Source organism: Myotis brandtii, unplaced genomic scaffold (genome assembly GCF_000412655.1).
Source record: "Myotis brandtii unplaced genomic scaffold, ASM41265v1 scaffold509, whole genome shotgun sequence".
Taxonomy (NCBI): Eukaryota; Metazoa; Chordata; class Mammalia; order Chiroptera; family Vespertilionidae; genus Myotis; species Myotis brandtii.
The window spans coordinates 204,178-215,733 of record NW_005369409.1 but is presented as its reverse complement, the minus strand read 5'-3'; the positions used below and the strand labels follow the sequence as shown (position 1 = coordinate 215,733).

Genomic DNA, 11,556 nt, shown 5'->3' with positions numbered 1-11,556 from the left:
ATGAATACAAAAGAGAAATGTACTAATGACAACCCAAGAAGTGGTAGTGACATAGTTTTTAGCTTTTATAGAAAACTAGAAGGCCTGGTGCACGAATTCATGCACCAGTGGGGTCCCTTGGCCTGGCCTGCGGGATCATGCCGAAACCGGCTCTCCAACATCCCCCAAGGGGTCCCAGATTGCAAGAGGGCACAGGCCAGGCTGAAGGACCTCACCAGTGCACGATCCGGGCCAGGGAGGGATGTGGGAGGTTGGCCAGCTGGGGAGAAACTGCGGGAGAGCTCCAGGGCGTGTCCAGCCCATCTCGCTCAGTCCCAATCAGCTGGCCCCCAGCAGCAAACTGACCTACCGGTCAGAGCATCTGCCCCCTGGTGGTCAGTGCACATCATAGCAAGTGGTTGAGCGGCCTTAGCATATCATTAGCATATTATACTTTGATTGGTTAAATGCATCACTGGACGACTGGACACATAGCATATTAGGCTTTTATTATATAGGAGTAGAGCTAAAAGGGATTATCTGGCCCAGTACCTCAAGATACCGCAGCTCTTGGAATTAGGGTGATTTCTCCTACGTTCTAGATTTCATCGTGCTTGAGAATAGCTGATACAGACTTTCAATATTTATGCAAATTATACAGAAATCACATACAGATAAAGTATACTATGCCTGAATTTCATATTTTAGACATTTCAATAGATAAAGAACACCTTATGCATTAAAATAATGGATCTTTGCCATCTGTGTAGACAGTTAGTATTCTCTACATCCCTATTAATGTTATTGAGGGCACAGAGAACATTTAATTTCTTTTCTACTCTCCCACTCCTGCCTTCATCTAAATACAGTGACTAGTCCTCCCCCTTGAGTTCTTTCTATGAACCACATTCATTATTTATAGACTGTTGTATGTTTTTTTTCTTTTTTAAAAATTTTTATTTTCTTGTTTAAAGTATTACAAATAGTAGTACATATGTCTCCTTTTTTTGTTGTATGTTTATTTTCAAAGGAACTATTGATATAATGGGAAAATTGTTACTCTGAAAATAAAAATAACAGCTTTGGTCCCTAATGAAAAGTTCTGAGAAAAAGACAAGCTGAACTTTGGAACAATGTGGGGAATAGGCAGAGGTGGTTTTCGTGGGTGGTGATCATGTGAAAGGACAACTGGACAGAACCAGAATCAGACTGCTACAAGCAATTTCTGACTCTATGGAGTCTGTACCTGTTTTTCTTCACTACTGTATACCTAGCAGCTAGCACAGTGCCAGGCATATAATAAGCATGCAGTCAATATTTGTTGAATAAATAAATGCTATTTTAGCTTCCTGCTCAAGGATTTGGCATCCAGAACAGTTTTGTGATAATCATTATATGAATTTTCTCTTAATAGAAAAAAGGAGTTGCTTGTTTTTGTTTCCTTTGAGATCTTAGGCTTGAAAAGTCTCTTTGATATCTAACATTCAGAGGAAAAGTTGAGTGCTATTACTGCAAAAGGGAACAAGGGGAACATTTTTGTGTGTAAGTGTGGTTGCTTGTTTTAAAACACACACATAGAAATTACTAAATAAGGAAATGTTTTCCAATCTGCAGCATGAAAAAAACATAGGGTAATAAAACTTTTTATATAGTATTTTATATATACAGTTTCCTTATTTCCTTACATCTTTTTATCAATAGAAGATAGGCTGAAGCAGTAGAGTGCAGAAAAACATCTAATGACAAAGTAAATTTTGCTTTTAAAAAATAAGTTTTGAGAATAATTTCTCATTGGGTATGTTGATAAATTGACATTTTTTAGGGGGAAAATTAGCTCAAGGGGTGGGAGGATGATGAAGAGGGTAAAGGGGTTTAAGGTGACAATAAAAATGTACAGTGATAGAAGGAGACTAAACTTTGGGTGGTGAGCACATGATAAAATATACAGATGATGTAGTATTATAAAGTTGCACACCTGAAACCTATATAATGATATTAACTGTTACTCCAATAAATTTAATTAAAGAAATAAAAAATTCAAAAATCTCAAAACCAGGTCTTCTTTAATAGATACATGGTAAAATGTATGTAATCATAAAAGGAAAAGAATCCCCCTTCCTTTTTTAAAATGTTAGTACGTTATCAGAAAGATTAGTACCTAGAGTGATACTGTCCAATGGAACTTTCTGCAATGATGGAAATGTGCTATATCTAACCTGTCCTGTATGGCAGCTACTAGCTACATTGGCCATTGAACACTTGAAATACGGCTATTGAAACTGAGGAACTGAATTTTTAATCTTATTTAATATATGTTTAAAATTATCATACAATAAAATTGACTTCTTTTGGTGTACAGTTCTATACTTATTTTTTAGTTTCTTGAATTTTAACACAAATATAGATTCATTTAATTACCACCACAACCAGGATAGCACAGTCCCATCACCACCCAAAACTCCCTTGTGCTGCCCCTTTATGGTCACTCTTTCCCCACCCCTCATCTGACCTCTGTCATCCCCTTTAGCTTAAATGTTTAAATTTTTAAAGTAATTTTCCTAATCAGAAAATCATTTGGCCTCAGGCTGGTGATATTAGAGTTTAAAAGAAAATCTCTTTAAAGACACAAAAGCCTTCATTTTATAGTGGCTATGTTTATATTGAATCTCTTTCAAAATATATGTCCAAACTATATGTGGTGTGGCTATATATATATATTTCAGAGAGGAAGGGAGAGAGAGAGAGAGATAGAAACATCAATGATGAGAGAGAATCATTGATCCGCTGCCTCCTGCATGCCTCCTACTGGGGATTGAGCCCGCAACCTGGGCATGTGTCCTTGACTGGAATTAAACCCAGAACCCTTCAGGCTGCAGGCTGAGGCTCTATCCACTGAGTCAAACTGGCTAGGGCTATTCTGCAGCTTTTTTCCCCCATATATTTTTTATTGATTTCAGAGAGGAAGGGAGAGGGAGAGGGAGATAGAAACATCAATGATGAGGGAGAAGCTAAAGGAGAGATAAAATATGATATATTAAAATAAGTGGAAGATTTAACTATATAACTATTGTAGCTGATTTAAAATGAGATTTCCTACTCTGAATTACTTTTAATTATATTTTTGGGGTTGTTTTTATTTTATGGAACAAAGCTTTTTAGCAGGAACCAATAATAATGATAATAGTGCCCATATTTAACAGCCCTTAGAACATTAATACCCTATTACCACTCAAAATCAACAGGTCTAAAACTAAATTCATCTTTTTTCTCTCCACTACAACCTCTTAACCTCCTCCAGTTTTCCTCCTCTCTCTGATATCCACTGGCCCAAGCCAGAAACCTTTAAGTCATCCTACTCATCTCTTTTACCCTCTATACTCTCTTTACTAGGTCTTGCCCTCCTAAACTTTATCTTGGCACTGCCCCTTTTCTCTTTACCCCCAGCATTCATGCCTTAATTCAGACTTCTGTTGTACCATTATTGCAATTACAATAACCTCCTAACTGATCTCCCATTCTCCCATGTCACTCCATTCCACCCCAACTTAATCTTCCACAGTGCCTCCAAAATGATTCTTCTCTAAAATGCAAATATGATTATGTCACCCCCCCTGCTTAACTTTTCCATCGCTCTTTATTACCTACTAGAGGCCCTGTGCACAAAATTCATGCAAGAGTAGGTCTTCCTTCCCCCAGCTGCCGGCACTAGCTTCCCTCCGTCACCTGGGACCTGGGCTTCCCTCTGGCCGCCAGCAGGCACCCGGGATCCAAGCTTCCCTTGCAGCCCCAGCTTCATCCAGAAGGTCGTCCGGAAGGATGTCTGGTCTAATTAGCATATTACGCTTTTATTATTATAGATAGGATAAATTTTAAACTATTATTGGCATACAAGAGGTCCTATAATAAAGCAGTTGCTTAATTCTTCAGCCTGTCATATTTCTCTACTTTTGTGCATCCATTTGTCTGGAATTTCCTGCCTCATATAGCCTTGTTGATTTCTGTTTGTCTTACAACATTCTGGTATTATCACTGCTAAGAAGCCATATTTTCAGGAATGAATGGCTGTCCATTTTCTCTATTCTCTCTTCTAGTATTGTTTCCTGTGACTGTGTCATACTCAGCTTTGTATTCTGAGAATCCCAGTTCTTGGCACATATAATAAGTTCTTGATAAATATTAGTTGTTCAATGTTTACTTTTATATTATTTGCTGCTGCAAAGAACTGCTTTCCTATCTGTTTACTCATCTGATCCTTATAACAACCCGGAAGACAATAGGGCATATTTCCCATTTTTCAGATGGTAGAACTAATGGGTATGGTTGGCTACTAGGTGGAGAAGTGATACTGGAACTCAAATCTTCTGATTTCCAACCCAGTGTACGTGTGTGTGAGAGAGTGAGTGACTACATCATAAATTTTTGTAATATATCAACCAAAGAGATGCACACAGTCATGGTAGTAGGTCCAGGGTGTGTTTGTCTATGAGTATGTTTCAAAGGCATGATCAGTACCTGAGTCATGTACACCTACATATAACTTTACCATTCCTGTAGGTACACAAGACATTTGTGTTTCTTTCCAAAGGTGATAGTAGTGTTGAGAAGTAGTAGAGAAACTCCATTACTAGTAGATTGTACTATTTTTTTCATTTTAAAATGTAGTGTGCAATGATTGTTTTTAGGTTCTATGTCATGTAATTTAATTAAACTGACTTCTGAAATTTCCCTCCAAAGGTTTCACTGGAAGAAAAAACTGCAACTATTATTTATGACCCTAAACTACAGACTCCAAAGACCCTACAGGAAGCTATTGATGACATGGGGTTTGATGCTATTCTTCACAATCCTAACCCTCTCCCTGTTTTAACCAACACTGTGTTACTAAGTGCCATTGCTTCACCGACTCCACCATGGGACCATATCCAAAGTACATTGCTCAAGACCAAGGGTGTCACAGATATTAAAATTTCCCCTCAGCAAAGAACTGCAGTGGTGACAATAATTCCTTCTTTAGTGAATGCCAATCAGATAATAGAGCTAGTTCCGGATCTCAGTTTAGATACTGGAACTCTGGAGAAAAAGTCAGGAACTTGTGAAGATTATAGTATGGCTCAAGCAGGTGAAGTCATGCTGAAGATGAAAGTGGAAGGAATGACCTGCCATTCATGCACTAGCACCATTGAAGGAAAGATAGGGAAACTACAAGGTGTTCAGCGAATTAAAGGTAATACATCAGGTGTTATTTGTTTATTTTGTAAGGCTCAGTTTTCTGCTTGGCCTTTTAACTTTCTGCTTTATTCTTAAGCATGGGATTTGAATCTGTGGGACTGGAATGCTTATTGCTTCATTGAAATCTGAGGTATAGTGTATTCCCAGGATTATTATCAGTAAAGCTAATGATTAAAAGTTACATGAGTCTTGAACTAGCAGAAAAGGCAGTTGGGGTGGTGATTCATGGAGTTCAGAGTTCTTAATGCAACATGCCTGGGGTTTTCTTTATAACGAATATTTCTACTCAGGCATTCAGAAACTTGGAGACCATAGATACAGTGGTCATATCTTTTACTTTTTCCAGTATATGTCAATAACATTTTCTGAAAAGAAAATAATTGTTTTAACAAAGGATAATAACAGCAATGAGAGAGAAACAATTTTGTGTGGTATTGATTTGGTCTATAGAATGTTTTCTGAAGTAGCCCAAGGATAATTGAATTAAATAATTGTTTTTCTTTTTATTAATTAGTCTCCCTGGACAACCAAGAAGCTACTGTTGTTTATCAACCTCATCTTATCACAGTAGAGGAAATAAAAAAGCAGATTGAAGCTGCGGGCTTTCCAGCATTCGTCAAAAAGCAGCCCAAATACCTCAGATTGGGAAGTATTGATATAGAACGTCTAAAAAACACACCAGTCAAATTCTCAGAAGGATCACAGCAAAGGAATCCATCATATACCAATGATTCCACAGTCACTTTCATCATAGATGGCATGCATTGTAAATCATGTGTGTCAAATATTGAAAGTGCTTTATCTACACTCCAATATGTAAGCAGCATAGTGGTTTCTTTAGAGAATAGATCTGCTGTAGTAAAATACAATGCAAGCTTAGTCACTCCAGAAACTCTGAGAAAAGCAATAGAGGCCGTATCACCAGGACAATACAGAGTTAGTATTATAAGTGGAGCTGAGAGTACCTTAAACTCTCCCTCCAGCTCATCTCTTCAAAAGATTCCTTTGAACATAGTTAGCCAGCCTCTGACTCAAGAAACTGTGATAAACATTGATGGCATGACTTGTAATTCATGTGTGCAGTCTATTGAAGGTGTCATATCAAAGAAGCCAGGTGTAAAATCCATACTAGTATCCCTTGCAAATGCCAATGGAACTGTTGAATATGATCCTCTACTGACCTCTCCAGAAACTTTGAGAAAAGCTATAGAAGATATGGGATTTGATGCTACCTTGTCAGGTAATTTATCACTTTTTTCTTTTATTTTTCATTTATTTATTTTGTTTTTTATTGAATTATTGGGGTGACATTGGTTCACAAAATCAAACAGGTTTCAAGTGTACAACTCAACAAAACACCATCTGCACACAGCATTGGGTGCCCACTGCCCCAAGCAAAGTCTCTTTATGTTCCTGTTCCCTTCCCCACATTGACCACCAAACCTAGTCCCTACGCCCTTTTCCCTCTATCACCATATTGTTGTCTGTTTCTGTATGTTTTATATATATACAACACACACACACACACACACACACACACACACACACACACACACACTTTTTGTGCTTAATCCCTTCACCTTCTTTCATACAGCTGCCCAGTCCCGCTCCTCTCTGACAGCTCTCTGGTCTGTTCCATGTATCCAGGCTCCTGTTTCTATTTTGTTCATCAGTTTGTTTTGTTCATTAGATTCCACATATAAGTGAGAGCATATGGTATTTGTCTTTCTCTGACTGACTTATTTCACTTAACATACTACTGTCTGAGTCCATCCATGCTGTAACAAAAGGTAAGATTTCCTTTTAGTATTTCACAGTGTAAATGTACCACAGTTTTTTACCCTCTCATCTACTGCTGATCACCTGAGCTGTTTTAGATCTTGGCTATTGTAAATAATGCTGCAATGAAAATAGGGATGTATATATTCTTTTGAATTAGTGTTCTAGGTTTTTTCAGACATTCCCAGAAGTGGAATCACTGAATCAAAAGGCAGTTCCATTTTTTATTTTTTGAGGAAACTCCATACTGTTTTTCTAAGTGGCTGCACCAATCTGAATTCTCACCAGCAGTACACAAGAGTTCCCTTTTCTCCATATACTCTCCAGCACTTGTTCATTGATTTATTGACGATAGCCATTCTGACAGGTATGAGGTGATATCTCATTGTAATTTTAATTTGCATCTCTCTGATGTTAAGCATTTTTTCATGCGTATTGGCCATCACTATGTTCTCTTTCAAGAAGTGTCTATTCATGTTCTTTGCCCATTTTTTAAATTGTTTTTTCTTCTTCTTGGTGTTGAGTAGTATAAGTTCTTTATATATTTTAGAAATTAACCCCTTATCAGATGTATCATTGGGAAATACGTTCTCCCATTCAGTGGGTTTCCTTTTCATTTTGTTGATGGTTTCTTTTGTTGTACAAAAGCTTTTAAGTTTTATGTAGTCCCATTTTTAATATTTTCCTTTGTTTCCCTCTCCTGATTAGATATATTTGCAAAAATATTGCTAAAAGAAATACCTGAAAATTTACTGCCTATGTTTTCTTCTAGGATTTTTATGGGTTTGTGACTTACATTTAAATTTTTAATCCATTTGGAATTTATTCTTGTGTATGGTGTAAGTTGGTGGTGTAGTTTATCTTTTTTGGCAAGTATCTGTCAAATTTTGCCAACACTATTTATTGAAGAGACTTTCTTTACCCCATTGTATGCTCTTGCATCTTGTTAAATATTAATTGACCATAAAGGTCAATTTATTCTGCGTCCCCTATTCTGGTCAATGGAACAGAATCTGAGGTTCTTATGCAGTACCATGCTGTTTTGTTTAATATAGCCTTGTACTATAGTTTGATATCAGGTAGTATGATACCTCTAACTTTATTCTTGTTTCTCAAGATTGTTGAGGCTGTTTGGAGTCTTTCTTGGTTCCATATAAATGTTTGGAATATTTGTTCAAAATCTGTGAGGTATGCCATTGGTATTTTAATAGGAATTGCATTGAATCTGTAGATTGCTTTGAGTGTGATGGATATTTTAATGATGTTATTTTTTCTTATCCATGGACAAGTTATATGCCCCTACTTATTTATATATTCCTCAGTTTCTTTCTTCAGTATCTTATAATTTTCTGTGTACAGGTCTTTTACCCCCTTGGCTAAATTTATTCCAAGGTACCTTATTTTTGTTGTTGCAGTAGTAAATGGGATTTTTTTTTTTTTTTTTTTTAGAGAGAGAGAGAGAGGAAGGGAGATGGAGAGAGAGAAACATTGATCGGTTACTTCCTATATGTGCCCAATAGGGGATGAAACTCGCATGTGTGTCCTGATCAGGAATTGAACCTGCAACCCTTCGGTACATGGGACGATACTCCAACTGAGCTACGCCAGCTAGTGAGGATTCTTTTCTTAATTAATCTTTGTGATAGTTCATTGTTGGTGTATAAAAATGCCACCGACTACTGAATATTAATTTTGTATCCTGCTACTTTGCCGAATTCTTTTATTAGATCTAGTAGTTTTTGGTGGACTCTTCAGGGGTTTTACATACAAAATTATGTCACCTGCGAGTAATAACAGTTTTACTTTCCCTTTTCCAATTTGGATGCCTTTTATTTCTTCTTCACTGATTGCTGTGGCTAGGACTTCTAGTACTATGTTGAATAAAACTGGTGAAAGTGGACATCCCTGTCTTCTTTTTGATCTTAAGGGAATGCTTTTAGTTTTTGCCCATTGAGTATGATATTGGTTGTGGGTTTGTCGTATATGGCCTTTATTATATTGAGGTATGATCCTTCTAGTCCCATTTTGCTGAGAGTTTCTATCAAAAATGGGTGCTGGATTTTATCTAATGCCTTTTCTGCATCTATTGATATGATCTTGTGATTTTTATCCTTCATTTTGATTATATGAAGTATAACGCTTATTGTTTTTTGGATATTGTACCAACCTTGCATCCCCAGAATAAATTTCACTTGATTATGGTGTATGATCTTTTTTTAAAAAATATACTTTTATTGATTTTAGAGAGGAAGGGAGAGGAAGAGAGAGATAGGAACATCAGTGATGAGGGAGAATCATCCATCGGCTGCCTCCTGCATGCCCCCCACTGGGGATCGAGCCTGCAACCTGGGCATGTGTCCTTAATTGGAATCGAACCCAGGACCCTTAGGTCCGCAGGCTGACACTCTATCCACTGAGCAAAACCATCTAGGGCTGATCTTTTTAATGTATTGCTGGATTTGGCTTGCTAATATTTTGTTGAGGACTTTAGCATCTATGTTCATCAGAGATAACAATTTTTTTTCATTGTAGTGCCTTTATCTGGTATTGGAATTAGGATAATACTGGCCTTGAAAAAAGAGCTTGATAGTCTTCCCTCCTCTTGAATTTTTTGGAATAGTTTGAGAAGGATGGGTGTTAGTTCTTTCTTGAATGTTTGATAAAATTTGGTTGTGAAGCCATCCCATCCAAGAGTTTTGTTTGCTGGGAGTTTTTTTTTTAAATTAATGCTTTGATTTTATTAGTTGTAATTGGTCTGTTCAGTTTTTCTGATTCTTCCTGGCTTAGTTTGGGAAGATTGTGTGTTTCTAGGAATGCATCCATTTCATCCAGGTTGTCTAGCTTTTTGGCATATAGTTGTTCATAGTATTTTCTTGCAATCCTTTGTATTTCAATGGTATCTGTTGTTACTTCTCCTGTCATTTCTGATTTTATTTATTTGGGTCCTCTTTTTTTCGTGATGAGTCTGGTTAAAGGTTTGTCAATCTTCTTTATCTTTCAAAGTACCACCTCTTACTTTTATTGATCATTTGTATTATTTATTATTTTGTCTCTATGTCATTTATTTTTGCTCTAATCTTTATTATTTTATTCCTTCTACTTACTCTGAGCTTTGTTGTTCTTTTTCTACTTCTTTTAAGTGTAGGATTAGATTATTTATTTGAGATTTTTCTGGCTTCTTGAGGTAGATTTATAATGCTATGAACTTCCTTCTCAGGACTGCTTTCAGGTTGTCCCATAGGTTTTGGGTTGTTGTGTGTTCATTTTCATTTGTTTCCATGAAGATTTTGATATCTTCCTTGATCTCATTGTTAACCTGAGCAAAACCATCTAGGGCTGATCTTTTTAATGTATTGCTGGATTTGGCTTGCTAATATTTTGTTGAGGACTTTAGCATCTATGTTCATCAGAGATAACAATTTTTTTTCATTGTAGTGCCTTTATCTGGTATTGGAATTAGGATAATACTGGCCTTGAAAAAAGAGCTTGATAGTCTTCCCTCCTCTTGAATTTTTTGGAATAGTTTGAGAAGGATGGGTGTTAGTTCTTTCTTGAATGTTTGATAAAATTTGGTTGTGAAGCCATCCCATCCAAGAGTTTTGTTTGCTGGGAGTTTTTTTTTTAAATTAATGCTTTGATTTTATTAGTTGTAATTGGTCTGTTCAGTTTTTCTGATTCTTCCTGGCTTAGTTTGGGAAGATTGTGTGTTTCTAGGAATGCATCCATTTCATCCAGGTTGTCTAGCTTTTTGGCATATAGTTGTTCATAGTATTTTCTTGCAATCCTTTGTATTTCAATGGTATCTGTTGTTACTTCTCCTGTCATTTCTGATTTTATTTATTTGGGTCCTCTTTTTTTCGTGATGAGTCTGGTTAAAGGTTTGTCAATCTTCTTTATCTTTCAAAGTACCACCTCTTACTTTTATTGATCATTTGTATTATTTATTATTTTGTCTCTATGTCATTTATTTTTGCTCTAATCTTTATTATTTTATTCCTTCTACTTACTCTGAGCTTTGTTGTTCTTTTTCTACTTCTTTTAAGTGTAGGATTAGATTATTTATTTGAGATTTTTCTGGCTTCTTGAGGTAGATTTATAATGCTATGAACTTCCTTCTCAGGACTGCTTTCAGGTTGTCCCATAGGTTTTGGGTTGTTGTGTGTTCATTTTCATTTGTTTCCATGAAGATTTTGATATCTTCCTTGATCTCATTGTTAACCCATTCGTTATTTAATATTTTATTTAGCCTCCAAATATTAGAATTTTTTCAGTTTTTTTTATTTTAATTGATTTTTAGTTTTATACCATTGTGGTCAGAGAAAATGCTTGATATGATTTCAATCTTCTTGAATTTATTAAGGTTTAGTTTGTGTCCTAACACGTGGTCTATCTTTCAGAATGTTCCATGTACTTGAGATGAATGTATATTCTGCTGTTGCTTTGGGATGAAATGTTCTGTAATCATCCTATCTAATAAAAGAGAAACATGGTAATTAGCCATACGGCCGCTACCCTTCCCATTGGCTAATGAGCATATCCTTATGCAAATTAACTGCCAGCCAAGATGGT

At 36.3% G+C, this 11,556-nt stretch overlaps 1 protein-coding gene across 1 annotated transcript in view; it reads left to right on the top strand.

The window, feature by feature from the left end:
• Window positions 1-11,556, top strand: part of ATP7A (ATPase, Cu++ transporting, alpha polypeptide) — a 187,038-nt gene that overhangs the window by 103,506 nt on the left and 71,976 nt on the right. Inside the window, exons 3-4 of the mRNA XM_005877137.2 lie at window positions 4,714-5,203; window positions 5,723-6,448. Coding sequence (XP_005877199.1) covers window positions 4,714-5,203; window positions 5,723-6,448 — 1,216 coding nt within the window. The remainder of the gene's footprint in view (window positions 1-4,713; window positions 5,204-5,722; window positions 6,449-11,556) is intronic.